The sequence below is a fragment of the Montipora foliosa genome, chromosome 7 (genome assembly GCF_036669935.1).
Source record: "Montipora foliosa isolate CH-2021 chromosome 7, ASM3666993v2, whole genome shotgun sequence".
NCBI lineage: Eukaryota > Metazoa > Cnidaria > Anthozoa > Scleractinia > Acroporidae > Montipora > Montipora foliosa.
Genome location: NC_090875.1, coordinates 1,878,929 through 1,897,139, shown reverse-complemented (window position 1 = coordinate 1,897,139; position 18,211 = coordinate 1,878,929). Strand labels below are relative to the sequence as shown.

Sequence of the window (18,211 nt, the reverse complement as noted above, 5' to 3'; positions counted from 1 at the left end):
CAATGTTATGTAGTGCCTGCATACGCAATGACTGATGATAATGACAACGATATTGACAAAGATTATTTATTGTATTGTTTTCCTCGCAGGATTTTCAGCAAGCATTCATAGACCTCATAAGGATAAAGCATGCTTATGACCTTAAAACCCAGCTATGTCTTAGAGCTGTGGTCAGGTAGTAAAACTGTATGATGTTTAGGTGCCAGGACGTTCTTACCTCCAAGTCTGTTTGAGTGGGCTGCATTTGAGCTCGAGCTTCATAATCAGCTTTCTTTTGAGCACTGATATTACGCCACTATAACAAACAAAATGTGTTAATAATTTCATAGACAAAACAGCGATTGATCAGTAAAAGGAGGTATAGGGATAATAAAGAAGGCATTCTACTAATTCAACCACTTAAAAACCAACCAGAAATGGTAACACTTGTTAATTAGCTCTGACTCGATGACTCAAAGGTAAGAATTTAGACATGTTTATTTACTAACTTAGTCGATAATACTATGACAAACTTATTTCCAAGCATCTGTTTTAACACTATTGCATACGCCAGTAACCTTTTGCATTGTCTGTAAAAGTACCTATCAGAACGTAATTTTTTGAATATTTTGCCATCAGCTTTCATTATCAATCTGCCTAAAATAACAGCACCCTCTTAAAGTGCCCCTGTGACCAAAATATCAATTCATATTTTTGTCAACTAAACACTAAGCGACCAACGCTTTAAGCCTTGATTTAAGAAAGACACCTGTTTATTTTAACGGGAATTTTCCTATTTAATGGTCTGCCATTACTAACTTTAAGATCTTGAGAGAGCTGGATCGAGGCGAAAATGACGCCAAAGGCACATGCAATGCCTGTGTACGCCGCAGTATTAATATGCAGGGAGTTTTGGTTCTTTCAGACTTTTAAACTCGCGTTCTGCATACATAATAAGCTGCATTCACAGGCTGAAATTTTAAGCTAGTGAGCCTTTGACGTCACTTTTCCTGGATCCAAAACCTCTGAGGTCCAATCGGTCAGTTTGGAACGCGAATAATAGCGGACCATGAAATTCAAAGCTTACACGCAAAGTTAACGGCCTTTGGATAAAAGGGAAAGCTCAAAATTTTGCCAGTCAGGTGTTAAGAAAACACAATTTCAAAAACTGGCGGCGACAAAAAGGAAGTGATTTCTTTTATCACGGGGAGATTTTCATATTCCTGCGGAATCTCACCCTCAAGCTGCGTTTTGGCTTCCATCACACAAAATTCTGAACATACAACCGAGAAGACCGACTCCGCTTCCGGAGAGTGAATCGGAATTTTTGTTTAGTTCACAGGTCGAACCCCATTATGATATCTTTTGAGTGCTTTTGCAGTAAAATATTCGTACAGATTCCATCGCTTTCAATCGGCGTTGAGTTCAAATGTACGAAGGTACCGTGGGAACCAGGGTACGCCAGGCCGCATCAATTGATTTCGGCATCCATGGGTTCGAGACAACTCTTACCTTGGCGTCGGGAGATCTGCATCACTGACTTTGAAGATAACATTCCACAGAATTATGAAACTCGCAGTAATTAAATTAAATGTTGTCACATTTGTTAGCCTTTGAATGCTGGTGTATTTTTTTCTGTCATTTTGCATTTTGGTGATTCCATGTCATCATTTTCGAATCCAACTCAAGTCTGTTTTGAACAGACTGAATTTAGACAAATGAATTTGAATTTTTATTTGCATGTTATTGAAAAAACTACGACAGTCAAGATAAAAGGTTTTGCTTTAATACACTCAGATATCTAAGTGTTCAATTTACGTTTTTTAGTCTCTAATGAAGAGTATTTTGCGGATTAAAGAATCCAGCTTTCAATAATATTTCTTAACAAACACTGGTAAATTAGTCGTGTAGATCTTTAATTGTCTGATTTTTCATGCAAAAAAAAATATAATTAAGCTTCTCATGGTGGAGAGAAGAAGTTGGCATGTGTAGCCTTCATTGACTTGTGTCACCCAGATTGCATTTAAACTTAAACCAACGCATTGTTAGTTCACAAGGTATTAAGATCTTTGGAAACACTTGTGACGAATCATTACCTCCACTCCAATAATGCGACTGATTTCCCCAAATGCATACTCTGGATGCTCCTTTCTGATGGAGGCCCTCATCTCATGAGAAAACACAAGGTAACCAGACTGGCTTCTGGGCTTCTTGGTTTTCTAACAGAAAACAAAAATGAACTTGCAACTCATGGTCTAACAGAAAATGCATTTTCTTAACAAGTAATATTCACTCAGTACTAGTGTAAAAGAGAGAACGTGTACCATACTGAGTAGTTTAAACTGAATGAACAAAAAGGCCTCGTTCTTATGACTGGTAATTAGCATCTAAACACAAGATGTTAGTTTGTTATAATCAGAAAAAACACCAAGAGAAACCGCTGATAAGAAAGGATTGAGTTGTGGAGTTGTTGGATACGTATCTTTTTCAGAAGTGACTATATTGAAAGATTTTTGCAAGGAAGGGAGTTCCATTGTTTTGATAGCCCAGATGCCTTGATATCATGCCTCTTTCAACAATACCTTCTTTCTTTCATAAACAAGACTAGAGAATAAAGAATCTTGAGCGCCTTCAGACTAACTTCAGCAATATTCAATGAGGCTGCGTGCAATACCAAGAATAATAAAGTCCAAGGAGGATAATACGGAGGATATGATCTATGTAATTCTACACATTATTAGAAAGCCAAATTTAATGTTTTACCATTTATTGAAAATAGACCTTAAAAAAGTGCACCTCTGGACTTTCAGCTATTTGAAAAAGTCACAGCCACAACAACATGAGTAATGCTCACTTTCCCTCCAAAATTTTATATTTGTGAAAGACTGACATCACAGTCTTTATATGAATGTTGTTATTTTCCCGATATCTCAAATGCTGTAAGCACTCCGAGTCAATCAAAAACAGAAAATACTTTAATAAAAAAATGGCATGCAAATGAAGTCCTACCTTGCTGCCATCACCTGGGTCAGATATGCTAAAGGCAGGGGAATGACTCCGTTCCTCTTCTAAAAGATCAATGTCTTCAATAAGAAGGGGGGAAGGGGCCTATAATGACAGCACAATTATTAATGAGTCAATCTCAGTTTCTAAAGAAACTTTGCAAGCTTCAAAACAATACAACTGGCACATCGCTTCCATGGACAATCTGACACTCGAAAATGCCTCTAAGAGGCCAATAAAAATCGGTTTACAATGACATAGTGGATTCAGTCTAAACTACCTTTCCGGGTGTGATTGGTTTTTCAAAGAAGTAATACTCATCTTCTTGAACACTGACAGTCAAGGTGTAGCGCTGCAAATACAACAAACAAAACTAGGTAACTGAATATTAGTACTGACAATGAAATGTCAAGTTCACATCTACGAATGCTTCCTAGAGTCATCAACGAAAAGGGATAAGTACATTTCTGACGTTCATTTGTTATTCTTTATGTTCACTGATACTAAAATTTAATGTATTTTACTGATGTTCAACATCGTAATGTCAGGCCAGTAACTCATCACTCACAATAACATCAGCCAAAAGATCACCTTGAGACCCTTTAGTTTTCTAAACTGTCCTTCCTCTTCATCATAGCGTGCTTCATTTAAGTAAATATCCTTCTCTGGTATTTCTGTGGGTCGGCCTGGTAACAAAGCAAATTAATTTCATAAACAGAGTTAAAACTGTCATGAACTAAGGCAATGACTTTTTACACCCCTTAACCCTTTCACCCCCAAGGGGTTCTACATGTCAAACGCCACGCCCCAGTTATTCAAAAGGTATGTCTGTATCAAACTGCAGCAAATGTTTTATGTTTCCTACTTAACACCCAAAACTACCAGTATCTGGAAAGACCAATTATGTCTAAAGAAAACAAAGGACACCTTGCTGTTCCAACCAGATGGCATTGTTCCACTTAAAATATACATTCTCTAAAAGATGATGGCCAACTTTAAACAACAATGGCAATGAACTTCTGTTTAGAAAATAACACTTCTTTAGTGAAAAGTGGAAGTCACTGGTATTTCGCCTCTACAGAAATATCTGGAAAAATTAATTATCTCACATCTAGCATATTCCCTGAATGGTAGAACACAGCATTTCCCTGAAATGCTTCCAACAGATATAGTTTCTTCTAAAGAGCTTAAAAACACTTCTTTTTCATAAAACATCCGTGTTGGAAGATGCTGAGTGTCAGCAGGACTGATAAACCAAGGACCATGAAACGAAGTGCGACCACTAACAAGAGAAAACACCAAGTTAACATTTTAATTATAAAACAAAATCTACCTGTATTAAAACTAAACGTGTCCTAAACAGGTTCCTGTAAAAATGTTCTGAGCAACCAATGTGCTTTTTAACCTTGACACCCATCATCAATGCAATAAAACCATTAATAATAAATTTTTGTAACTCTACCAGAAATCACCCGTGGCCTTAAGGCAAAACTATTTCCCTTCATCATGTACCTAGTTATGGTCAGTGCAGGGGTTTCACTAAGTTTTAAAGTAGAAGGGACCTTGAGTAAGAGTAGAGTAAGTGGGCACAGTCCTTTATATAGTCTGGCTTTTGATCTCAAGACCTTCTTTGAGCAAAGGCGGGTGCTACACTTAGCGTCGACGGGTGCTAGTACCCAGGTCCTGCCGTCTCAAAAACTCCTGCAGTGCTGAATTCATTTTGTATGCTCAAAAGTACACTAAAGAGAAATCACTTTTCCACAACAACGTTTGTAAAATGACTAACACTTTACTTATACCTGAGGCAGCACAATTTGATTAGCTCAAGACAAGCAAACCAGGCCAAGAAGCAAACAAGGGTATTTTAATTCCCCTTTGGATTGGATGCCATTCAATTGCAGGGTTACCACAAGCAGTATGTTGCTTATGCCTTCAAACTTCAATTATCTTAATTATTATCCTTGACAATCACGAGTCGAGAGAAACAAGAGCACAAACATGAAAAATTTATATGATTGACACACTTTTGGTCTGTCCACATTTTATCAATCCTGGAAATGCACAAATACCCCTCATCTGACCTCACGTAGACACAGTCACCTGAAAAAACAACAGAACGTTCAAGAAAAATCACTGCTACAAGTTAAGAAGTACACTTTAAAGTGAGTTAACTTTGCCCAAACAGTAATCAGTACATATAGGGGTGAATCAGGGGGTGTTCTGCGGTCAACTCCTGCGTTCATAATATTGTTTTGCACCATGCAAATTACAAATCGATAAAGTTAGCACATGCCCAACTTTGATTGCACAAACTAGAACCAAACCATTCATCCTTCTTCCTGGCAAGTTTGAAGGCTTTTTTGTTAACAAACTTCAAAACTACTTACCCAGTTTGTACGGGGCATCCCGGACACAGAATTGTTCATAATAAGTACATCCTTCCTCAGCATTTTGAGGCGATTCCAAAACAACATTCTAGAAAAATAAATACAGTACAATTAGAAATTCCAATGGTGAAACTTGAGCTGAGCGACATCTTGATGGTTTTTATCTTTTGAACCATGTTTTAAAGCTCCTCCCGTTAAAAAATGTGAAGTAATGGAACCAGGAAATATTCTTTTATGAATCACACAGGCATCTAAAATTTTGTCATTCACAACCTTTGATTTGTCAACCTATTCAGCTTTCATGCATGAATTTGCTGCTGTTTTAGTCAAGACAAGTGAGGTTTTGTGGCAGATTTACTTGTACCAACACTTGTAAATATGAAGACAATGGCTCACTGGAACATTAAAACGCTGATAATTGCACTGATTTCTATGAAACAGACCCAATAATGTGACCTGTCAATGATAGCAACTAGCGATACCAAATTTGAAAAAACCTTTTTCTGCAACTAAATTATTCCACCCCAAAACAATAGTTGTTATCTCTCTAGTCAAAAATGCCAAGAATGATAAAAAAATGACAATTCAATGCAAGGGTTGACACTATTAATAACAGATGTTACTATTTTTTTTCAAAGTCACAAATTCCATTTTCTCACCAGGCAATTCCATGCATTTTGAAATTATCACCATCATACCTGATACCTTTTTGGAATTTTCTAGTGGATTCATGAATACTTCCAGTATACTTGATAGTACTCTCTGACTCATGCCCCCCTGCAGGCCAATTTTTTGACGCTTCATTTTTGCCAATATTTCACTCATTCACCCACTTGCTCACGCTTACACAAACCACTGCCACTGCTTATTTGATGTTTACGCAAATATCACCACTTCTTTTTGCACCATTTGCTAGTGATCATGGATAAATGGAAAATTTAGCGATAGTTATAAGAATTATTTTTAACTAATTAACAGCTGAACTGAACTGAACTTTAAAATCAACTTACTCTTTTCATATCAGCATGAACTGTGCCCTCAACTTCTGCTTCCTTTGCTTGAATCACAGTTCCTCTTTTCTCATCAGACAACTTTAGGGGCTCTCGTATGGGCTGAAGAGGGTCTGGTCTTGCAATATAAGTGACACTTGAATGCACAGACCACACCTTGAATAACAGAAAGCTGTGTTTGAGCACTTGTGTGAAACATACACAAATGGTTTACATTCAGTGGCAATGGCCCAGGTTTAAGGGTTCATCTATTTCACCTTTATTCATTAAGTGCAATGTAATAATAATAATAATAATAATAATAATAATAATAATAATAATAATAATAATAATAATAATAATAATAACAGCTCCTACCAACTAAGACATATGAAAAGACCAAACTACAGCAGCACGTAGATGACTTGAATTGCAGAAAGTGCTCACAAAAGCAAGAGACTGTCACCCATATAAGGAGGGCATGCCCAAAGATAGCCCAGTTGCTATACACATCACGTCATGACAAAATGTTGAAACCTTACTACCACTATCTCCTCTCAGCCTATGGTTTCAATGAAGAAAGTGATCACAAATGACCATGGTATGATCAAAGACCACTGATACCAGTCATAGAGAACTCACTAGCCAAAATAAATTGGAACATCGAATTCCATATGGAAAAAAAGCCGGAAAACAATGCAAGCAAGGTTGATATAGCAGTAATGGACAAGGGGAAAAAGACATGGCTACTCATTGAAGGAACGGTTTGCAGTATAGGCTTGATATCAGATAGGTGGAAGACCAAGCAAGACAAATACAGAGAACTAAGGGCGGGTATAAAACATCAATACCCCGATTACAAAGTCAACCAAGTAAATGTACTTTTCAATTTCCTATCAGAATACCACCAAAGCCGAAAGAACAATCTCAATGAACATTTAACAGGAAAGAACGAAGAAGAGACGCAATGTCTAATAATGAAAAGCCAGAAATGGATCATATCACAAAACGTTGAAATAGTTAAGAACTTTTATACCTATAAGAGATAGAAAGAACTGAGCAGAACGTTGAAAGGAATAATCTACCTGAACATTCATATTTGTAAATTATATAGCATACCCTAGGACTAGTCTCATTATGCTATTGATCATGTAAAATGGTGATATCAAAAAGTGTCAATAATAATAACAATAATAATATTATTATTATTATTAATAACAATGACAATGATCCCAATGCTGATAATGACAATAATACCTGCATGAAAGCAAGGAGTGGATGATGCAAGTTGTGCTCACTGTTAAGAAAGGAAGTCTGATAGATCACAAGCCCCATGGATGTCAACATGGAAAAGTTGATGGTTGGAATGAAAACCCCACATGGTATGTCGCTTTGGTTACAATTCGTTCAAGTCTGCAAATGTTTCGTACAACAAGATATAATGGAACAATAGAGTCTTAAGGGGCAAAGAGGAAACTTTATGCTGATAAGTACAATCATTTTGCCCTGAGTGAACATGAATATGAACTTGAAGCACTCAAGCCATTTCAATGCAGTAACTGCAGATCAGTCCAAACAAAAGCTTATTGTGTTTGTCCCTCCCAGGTAACTCCATCTCTATGTGCCCCAAGTTTATTGGGTCTTCTTAATATCAAATTATTGAAGAAGAAGTAATGTGCGCTTGATCCTATGCCAACTCCCCTTCTTGTCGCCTGTATTGACACTGCTCCCTGTAATAACCAAGATCATTAATCTTTCACTGCAGAATGGTATACATGTATTTGCTGACCAGTGGAAATGTGCCTTGGTCCATCCCCTGTTGAAGAAGCTCGGACTGGAACCAATTCTTCAGAATTTCTGACCAGTCAGTAATTTACAATATATTCCAAACTTACAAAAAAGGCTGTGTTCATACAGACGCATGGTCAGATGGTCACCAATAACATCTATCCAGAGCTGCAGTCATCTTATCACAAACACCATAGCAAAGAGACGGCCTTGCTCAAAGTCATGAACGATGTTCTTCTGAAAATGAACTCGAAACACGTGTCTCTGTTGATTCTTTTGGATCTTAGTGCGGCGTTTGACACGGTCGATCATTCCATCTTGCTAGATCGGCTGACCAAGGTTGTTGGCTTGCAGGGTAAAGCGCATGACTGGTTCCGCTCGTACCTGTCTGGTCGGAGTCAACGAGTCGCAATTGAGGGATCGATGTCAATGGAATTTTCTCTGGACTGCGGTGTTCCCCAGGGTTCTTGCCTGGGTCCACTGTTGTTCGTTTTTTACACCTCTTCCCTCTTTATGATCATTGAACGTCACCTTCCTCAAGTCCATTGCTACGCCGATGACTCCCAACTCTACCTCAGCTTCAGGCCGGGCGATGATGATGCCCAGGATGTCGCGCATCGCGCTATGGAAGCATGCATTAAGGACATTCGAAAGTGCATGATTGATGAGCGGCTGCCATTGAACGACACAAAGACTGAGTTTCTTGCTATCAGAACTCGTCAGCAGTTAAGTAAACTTCGTTCTTCTAGCATAGAAGTTGGCAACCAGAAGATTGATCGTTTTTCCAGTCGCCGAATCTCTCGGGATGAACAGCCATATTAACCAGATATGCAAGGCCTCCTTCTACCACATTCATAACATTAGGTGTATATCGAAATACTTATCTAAGGAATGCAGACAATCCTCATTAGTCCATGCTTACATAACTTCAAGGCTGGATTATTGCAATAGTCTATTATATGGGTTACCCAAGTACCAGCTATCGAAATTACAACGCATACAGAATATGGCAGCCAGGCTTATAACGGACACAATGAAATTTGATCACATTAATACTGTACTTTACAACCTTCATTGGCTGCCAGTAAATTATCGTATTCAATTCAAAATCTTGATGATTACTTTTAAGGCGATTCATGGCATGGCTCCTAGTCATTTAAGTAACTGATCTGTATTAGATCATCGTCTAGGTATTCATTATGCAATAATGATACAATATTTTTAGAACGCCCAAAAGGGGTTACGCGCACAACTTAAGGTGCCCGCTCGTTTCATGCCTCTGTGTGTGCGCTGTGGAACAGCTTGCCTGCGCACATCCGCATGATTGATTCGCTAGCGCTATTTAAGAAATCTCTTAAGACTTATCTTTTAGAGCTAGCTTTTTAGATTTGCATTACGATCTTATTGGTATTTCGTATTTTATTTATATACTTTTTATTCATTCATTCAGTTATTCATTATTTATTTATTATTATTATTATTTTATTTTAGTACTGTTATTGTAGTTATCAATTGTAAATAGCATCTTTATTGTAATTATTTATTGTAAATATTACTTTTCTTGGATTGTCAAGCGCCTTTGAGCATTCCATAAATGTTAAAGGGTGCTATATAAGTAAATAAAATTATTATTAAATTATTATTGATGACTAAACCTTATTCTTAGGTAAGTATGGAGACATGAGAAAACGAATGCAAAACTTGTGGTATATTCAAAAGGATGGGTGTGGATAGCACCCTTCTGAGTTTATTGTCTCCTTTTTACATGTATAAGCCCCATTGCCCCTACACATTCTGTATCTTCTGTAGTTTGATGTTGATTTAATTCTGTAACATACCCCACGGCTCATAATTTGCGGCAAAAAGAAAACTTTATGACAAAAAAAAAAGACGATGAATAGTGTTATTTCAGTCAATTTTATGCTTAGCATCACAACCTCAAATATTGCTTATTGTTTGGCAGTGAGTAACATTTTGCTATATGTGATGACTTTAAGTTTTCCTGTTCTTTTTTTGTTTTCAGAGGATTCTTTAACTCTTAATGTCGTCTGTTTATCATTAATTTTGTTTGTAAAAGTAAATAATTATCCATCAAAGTTATGACCAATCAGCAGGTACTAATTGAGTCACATGTACTCCTCTGTAAACCTGACTACAAATCAACTAAGATTGATGAATTATACTACTTAGTATTCATCAAAGGACAATGTTAGTTCCTGTAAGTTAGTCTGTCCTACATGCAAGAGCCGCAGTGCCAATACCTTTACACTTTGTACTTGCTAGTTTATTTTTCTGATATATTTTTTTAACTTTTGCTTTCTATTCTCAATTTATATTACCATTCTGGGGGATGGGTTAGATGAATTTATCTAGAAGAGAACCTCACGTTTTTTTGTACATGTTTGCCTACTTGCTTTTGGGCGAATTTCTTAAATAAATAAATAAATAAATAAAATAAACAAATAAATAAATATTCATTAACTTTGACACAGATCTCTACCATATTTTATTTATTGTTTTATTTTACATACATACAAGGACAATAAAATATTTGTGTCCAAACTGTATGGGCATTTACAATGGTGAGCTGAAACATCCAAACAGATCTCCTGCTCACATTTTATCTACTATTTAAAGTAGGTCTTGAATGGAAATTAAAATTACCTTTATTTTCCTGAAAGACTTTCTTTTGATGCAGTATTGTGATTCACACACAAACACGTCTTCCTCTCTAAAGTCCTGTTACAGAAGCAATAAGTTATCAGTGATGCAATGGCTCACAAAAGGGTGAGAAAGATCTATGACTACTTATTACACAAGATTTAAGGATGAAATACAAGAAAGAAAAAGGATCACGTAAAGTGATCTACTGTCTTTGTTGTTGCAAAGTGAAAACTATTCCATCACCTCAACTGTTTGCTTGATGTAATCCTTAACATACATGACATGGCATGTTCCTAAAACTTGACAAAGCTTAGAACTAGTAGAGTAGTCACTCTTAAACACCTCCTGCAAAAAAGACAATACATTCAAAGCTAAGTTACCAAAAGATCTTAAGAGTAGGATAGACCCAATAACTTTTAAATACTCATTATGAAAACAAAACTTATTATGTTAAAGAGATGCTACTATGTTAGCTACATTATTGATGACTAAACGTTATTCTTCAGGCAATTTGGAAATAATTGGATTAAAAAAATTCCTTGGAGTGGCAAATTGGATGAGGCTGTATCGTCTAATTTGGCAGTCTGAGAAATTTTTCTTACACAAAAAATTTCCAATTTGGACAGTACATAGTCCTTCATGTATTACAATACAAATCAATGCAAATATTGCAGTTGGAAATTTCCACAAGCTGAATCTTAACACTGTACTGGTTAATTGAAGATGTCATCTTACCTTTTTCAAAAACTTCCTGGTTGCATTATGAAAGGTCTCCTGAGGTCTATAAAACCAATTTCCAAACAGCCACTAAAAACAGAGGAGAACAGGTTGCAATGTTTCATTTTAAATTAATTCCCTTCTTAAAACGTGAGGATTTCAAGTTTAAAAAAATCCACTTAATGTCCTTGAGTGTCGTAAAAATATAAGACAGTTGCTTTTGAATCAAAGTCATGAATAATAATTTTATCTTGAAATTTCACAGTGGGTGATGGAGAATGGTTAAGGCCTGGTTGGAGAGAAAAATACCTTATTTCTACAGTTTCAAAGTGAGAAAAACACCAAATTGATATAATAACATAGATAACAGTGTTTCTTCACTAAACTACCATTCACCTGCTCCCCATTGTTATCTGTGTACAGCTTTTCTATCAATACAATTTGAGGCGATAATATGTCTTCCCTAGACAACAAACAAAGGCATAGTAATAGTGAAGATAAAAATTGTACCGAAGAACATCGCAAAGTGAAGTGGGAAAGACAGACATAGGGGACAATAGACCTTATTCATAAATGGCGGCCAATTTATAATTCTTTTGTCGAAGTGCAAATTAGCCTACCAAGCCTCGATACCATACATAATTTGCACGTGGACAAAAGAATTATAAATGTGACTGCCATTTATGAATACAGTCTATAGTGTAGGGAAGAACCTTGCAACTGGAAGGAGAGAGGGCTAGAGATTACATGCAAAGGCAACATGAAAGAGAAATTCAGAGGCAGAAAGAATGGCAGCAAAACAATAACTTGTTTACAGAAGGTAAGTAAGCGTAATTTCACATCAGTTAAAAAAAGTGCAATTTTTAGAATCATATCTCAAATAAGCTCTAATTTTATAAGCTAAACGCAAGATTCATATTCCATTTCTTTTTTGTGCAATAATATTTGCAACATCCCTGGTATAATTAACCACTCCTTCAAATTCCATACTGTCGGATTTTGTGAAATATGTGTCCAATCAAGTAGCGTTGCCTGTCAAGCATTCAATGCAATAACTGGAGTTGCTTTGTCCCGCTGTTCTTTGCATTTTCAACTTCATCACGCCTGTGACCAAAGGAAATAATATTATTCTGTTTTACAGCTGTACTCGGTGGATCTTCACTGACAGTTTAGTTTCTGTATGTTACGGTTTTTAAACCTCTGCAATATGTCTACTTTGTTTTAAGTGCATGACGAACATATAATAGATGTCAGCATTGCCCCTTGACAGAGATAATGCAGTTTGCTCATTACCATGCAGGAAATCTCATTAATTTTAAAACACAATTCAAAAGACAGTTTTTTGTTCTTGCGATTAAGATAGCTTGCCCAAACTATGGTTTTTATTTTTGTGGATCGATACATTCGTCGAGCATATGAAGTAGTTTACACACTTTTACACAAGTTTTCACTTTAAAAAAGTGTCAATGTTCGAAAGCTAGCATGCTAGCTCTTGAACAAGTGCACTTGTCAAGGCAAAATTTGACAAGTTTTTCTTTAAACACAGGCAAATGTAACTTGGCAAGTCTAACTTGTCAAGGAAAACTGCCTCGTGTGTAACCGGCTTAACTGCGGTCAATAATTGGCTTGCCTTTAGAGATTCTTGAAAGAAAAGTGCAAGAAGTGTTGCAGGAGATGTTCAACAACCACCTCGCATTGCTAAATATGAAGTACATGTATTCCAGGAATTATAAAGCAAACAGGACAGAAGTGTGACACAGCTTGGTCTTGAAACTGGCTCCTCAAAAAAAAGGTGCATTGAGGCATGGGTTGAGAACCATAATTTTTCAAAACCCTCTAACAAAAACAACTAAATTACCTTGGTGTTAGGTACACGAAATCACCCACTTGTACTTGAGTACCCTTGTATGGCATTTTCTGCTCACATGCTTCATCACTAACTGGCACCTGTGGAAAGGAAACCCAGTGAGAACAGAGATGGTCAATCAGGTGACTGAACAACTTTTTTCGTGGGTGTGAGACAACATAGTATACAGATTTAGTACAATTTCGTACAATAAGATAACCTGGCTCAAGCCTGAGATCCAATCGAAACCCAGTACCTGGTCAGTGGTCAACTTTAAAAAAACTAGATGCTCCATGAGCGTACACTGGGTTGCCTGTGGTCAGTGTTACCCAAAAACAGAAGGGACTGAGTTGGGTGTTATTGAACTGCAGCGTTCCAGTCAATTTTTTCAAGTTAGGGGTCAGTAAAATCATTCAAGGGGTCAGCCAAAAGTCATGACAGCAGAGGCTCTCTGGCTCACACATTCATACGACGAAGCAGATCTTTTTCTGAGGTTAAAACCCTGGCTATCAGCCTATCTTTACAAAAAAAAAAGGCACGCATTGCATACGTATGGTAGTGCAGTAACACAGCGCTTTATTCCATATTGTCAACTGAGCTGCGTTTTGTCTTCCAGGAGATTCAAGTTGTCTTTGCATAATATATGTAGCTCTAATAGTACGTGATATTGTTTTGGTATTGTATATCATTGTAGTGTCATGGTAGAAGTCTTAGGTAAATAGCCCCTTGAGAAGACAAGTGGTTACTAGCAAAGTACTAAACCCAGAAAGATTGAAGAAAATAAAAGGGAATCGAGAAACATTGGCTTCTAGGCTGACATGTTGATCATTTTCAAGTTCCCTCACAACTTCTTTTCACGACTTGTAAGTTGAAGCGTGCACTATGATCGTCTGACAGGTTGCAATACAAAAGTTCACTGAGGTTAACCCCTATCTGGCGGGGTTAGTATCTGGATGGGTGACCTAAAAAATGTACCACTTTCTAACAGAAGCATAGGACTGGAAATTCTATTTTAACGCCCAAAAATGCAAACTAAGCAAGTACATATTTTGTTAGCTTGCTTTATGCAAAACAAATATTGATGCAAAAGTAAATAATTATTGATACACAGTTTTTAGGAAGACCAGAAGGAAGTTTTCAGTATGGTCGATCGAGAATAAAATATTTTGCTATCAGCAACAAAATTTACGACGTGAAAACAACATTAATCTTGAACCGTGAATATGAAAAGTTACCATCATCCAAAAACATTTTGCGAGATTTTTGCTACGTTCAATTTTGTTATTGTACTTTTGGCTATACAAGTAAATCAAAAAAATCAAAAGTGACATTGAATTCAGCAGCCACCTTGATCAAGTTACCGCTGCGTGTTTACTCGCGAAACATTGAAGCATCTCTGTCAAATGATGGCAAGATACCAGGTTTTTTTAAGTTTTCTTTTTCTTTCAAGTGTTACCGTAATTTCCGGGCGATTATTCACGCGGTAGATTACCCGCATCGGTCATTTTTTGCAATAACAAGAAAAAAATTTCAACAGATTACCCGCACCCAAAAACAAAAGAAATTCGTGAACTCACAAAGTTATCTGCACGAGCGACAACTTTGAGCTTATACTCAAAAGTAAAACTCTGAGGTCCACGTTTTACACCGGGCATTTTGACTCAAAATAATTATTGTTGTGGCTACACTTATCGTAAATGATTGAAGGGTGTATTTCACATTCAGTCAATTCATGACCTTTTTATAATGTTTTGAATCAAATAAAAACTTCAACCATTGTTTTTGTTAACAAAATATCCTTTAGCGTGAAATTGGTAAGTTTTCACACCTATTGTTTTTGATCTTCCATTGAATGATAGCGCTTGTAAAAATCCGTTCTAAATAAAAATCGATATTTCAGGATCTATTTTCATTGATATGATTGCGCCGAATTGGCCACGCGCGATACGTAAATTAGCACGCGTTTTCTCTAGAGACCATCGTAATACCCATGGGTATTGAGCAGAGTATTTATTCGACCTCCACACTTGTAATCGCCCTGTTATGCGTTCATGCCCCGAGAGGTCGCTACAGAGCACCCTTGTCCCACCCACCTCCCCTCAGCGACGGAAACCTCCATCCTGCTGCACTTCTTCGCATGCGCGGAAATTATTTTCGCCCATATCTTAGTATCTTTGTGTGTGCCATAGAGGTGCAGCATTACAATGAAAATTCTACTACTATTGACTCTAAGAAATCACTTGAAACAGGAAAATACTCTCTACCTCAAGGCAGTGCTTGCTAGGAATATTTTACTGATGTGCCGAATGTTCTGGTGTTTTAAAATTTTGTCCGTGAATGTTTGTTTACACTCGTGCCGACAATCACCTCTCATTAATTATGCAGCGGCAGCGGCGCCATGAAATGAACATGCCGGCATCAGTTTCTTTGAAGCCTGCTATTTCACATTTTTATTCTTTTGTTTTGAGTTTATTATTCCAGTTAGTAAATAATGTTTTATTTTCAACTAAACAAAGAAAGAAGCTGTGAAATTAGCAGAGTAAGAAAGTAATATCACACGTGTGATAAACGATTTTGATTGCGAACAATATTTGTTGACATGTTTTCAATTTGCATTGGTTTTCATCGAGAACATTTAAGTTTGTTAGGCAATTAAAGCGGGATAAATAAGGCAATATACAGTTTTTAGGAACAGTTTCATTAATAACTTTTATATTTTTTTCCCTCTTACGGTTTTAAAACTATACCGGAAGATTTAAAAATTATCACATTACCCGCACCTTCCTATAACCCACACCAAGAACTGTTTGCGGAAAAATTAACACATTAGCCGCGGGTAATCGCCCGGAAATTATGGTATAAAGTTTGACAAGAAATGTGTGAATTCAACACAAAGATCACAATTGTCCAACTCTTGAGGTTGACCATTGTTTTGTTTTTGACGCAAACAGACATCTCTCTAACAAGTTATTTTTGTTGATCAATTGTTTTAGTTGTAGTTAACATTGTTTGGACATTTCAAATCAAAAATTTACTCTCCAAGACGAGGTTATTTATCAGCAGGTAATTCCATCGTTTTGGGAATAGCATCTACTCTATTATTCATCAGCGTCGCAATTTTCTGCTGATTTTGGGGCTCATTTGTTGTAACTTCCAACAGATCTGTTTATTTTCGTGACTTACATGTATGCGCTGCTTACAGTGCACTACCACAAAAATCCTCCCGTATCACATTTCAACTCACGTTTGCAATTTGGTTAAGCCAGAAAATTAGACAACATGATAAATTTACAAAGGGTGGAAATCTCAAAAAAATCTTTTCCAGTGAAAAATTTATTGAAGCAAACAACGTATTTGAGGCAAAAAACCCTTCCTATTTCAATTGCGTGCGTGCAAACAAGACACAATCCACGTCACAAAGCATATGCAATTAAATAAATTTCTGACAGTTCACATCAAACCCTTTTCGAAAGAACCTTGACTGTAAATAATGAAGCACAAAAGAGGCAACAAGCTTTCATTCAAATAATTCTTCACTGTCACATTTCCAATTTTTTTTTTTACCTTTGCAGAGTTGAGTACATTGCCAGACAACTTAGATGTGAGTTCAGTAAACAGTGTGATGCATTCAAGGCATTCAATTCCTTCAATGTTTGTAAATCCATTAAAAAAATTGCCATTCGATTTCAGTGTTGTATATCAGTCAATTAGTGATGATAGTGCTATCAAAAAGTCCAAAACTATACTTTCAAAACTCTTCTTTCATTAGGCACTTGCCTGAGACATTTCTTTCACTTGAATATTATCTTCCTTGGCCTCTGCTTCAACTTTAAATTTTCTTTCCTCATCCAACTCTTGCAGGAGATGTCTCTTGATAATGACAAGAGCTGGGGAAACAAACCTTTCTCCATCTTTACAAAGCTTGTCTCTCTGGCTCACAAACTTTTGCTGTAATTCAACTGCATCATCATATACCTGAAAAATATGCCACTGATTGCTATACATGTACTTGTAAATGCATGTCTTTTGGGGGAGAAGTTGTTTTTAGCTAATTTTGCTGGGTGCAGTGGTATCTCTTTTTATCCTCAAACTACTTTATTTTCCATTTTGACAAAAATGCTATGAACACCTAATACTGGAATTTGTCTCAATGTGGGTGATTATCTCATTATTTAATGAGTAGGTACAAATTAGTCGGACCAGATCAACTCAGATCTATCAAGTAAAAAAATACTATGTGATTGCTCCTATAAAATAGCAGCCCAAATTGCTGAACAATATACTTAACAAAACTAATTTTAGCAAATTTAAATCGCTGAAGACTTATTTTTAAATGTAACTTATAATTAGGATCTTAAATGCATACTTTACTTTTTATGCCATTAATGAATACATATACTACTTCACCCTTTTTTACGCCTCTTTGTAATCAATCTATGTTCAGTTAGACCATTTTTTAAATTTAATTATTTTTATTGTGCATTAATTTTGATTATACTCAGAGATATTTGTGCACTATAAATTTTTCAATTATTATTATTATTATTATTATTATTATTATTGTTATTATTATTATTATTATTATGATATATTTTTAATTCAATCCGAGGTAAGCGATCCAAGTTGATCCAGCCTGACTTTTGAACCTGCCTGTTTTCTGTGACATTTACCCATGTTTGTTTGAATTAAATCCTCCTAAATAAATAAAGTTTCTCTCCATCTTAAGATTATCTGATCAAAGACTCAAGTGAGCTACATGTATATCAAGTAAGCGCATTCTTGCCACAAGAACATAAGATTCATATCTTTAAGCTAACTTGTAATTTTCTTTTAAAAAT

General features: G+C 36.3%; 1 protein-coding gene across 1 annotated transcript in view; it reads right to left on the bottom strand.

The window, feature by feature from the left end:
• Positions 1-18,211, bottom strand: part of LOC138010337 (protein polybromo-1-like) — a 69,618-nt gene that overhangs the window by 6,680 nt on the left and 44,727 nt on the right. The window contains exons 31-45 of the mRNA XM_068857254.1: positions 17,151-17,348; positions 13,386-13,474; positions 11,924-11,990; positions 11,546-11,617; positions 11,054-11,155; positions 10,811-10,885; positions 6,380-6,535; positions 5,370-5,457; positions 5,007-5,082; positions 4,092-4,264; positions 3,574-3,668; positions 3,263-3,334; positions 2,989-3,087; positions 2,076-2,198; positions 218-295 (exon numbers count right to left, since the gene is read on the bottom strand). Coding sequence (XP_068713355.1) covers positions 218-295; positions 2,076-2,198; positions 2,989-3,087; positions 3,263-3,334; positions 3,574-3,668; positions 4,092-4,264; positions 5,007-5,082; positions 5,370-5,457; positions 6,380-6,535; positions 10,811-10,885; positions 11,054-11,155; positions 11,546-11,617; positions 11,924-11,990; positions 13,386-13,474; positions 17,151-17,348 — 1,563 coding nt within the window. The remainder of the gene's footprint in view (positions 1-217; positions 296-2,075; positions 2,199-2,988; positions 3,088-3,262; positions 3,335-3,573; positions 3,669-4,091; positions 4,265-5,006; positions 5,083-5,369; positions 5,458-6,379; positions 6,536-10,810; positions 10,886-11,053; positions 11,156-11,545; positions 11,618-11,923; positions 11,991-13,385; positions 13,475-17,150; positions 17,349-18,211) is intronic.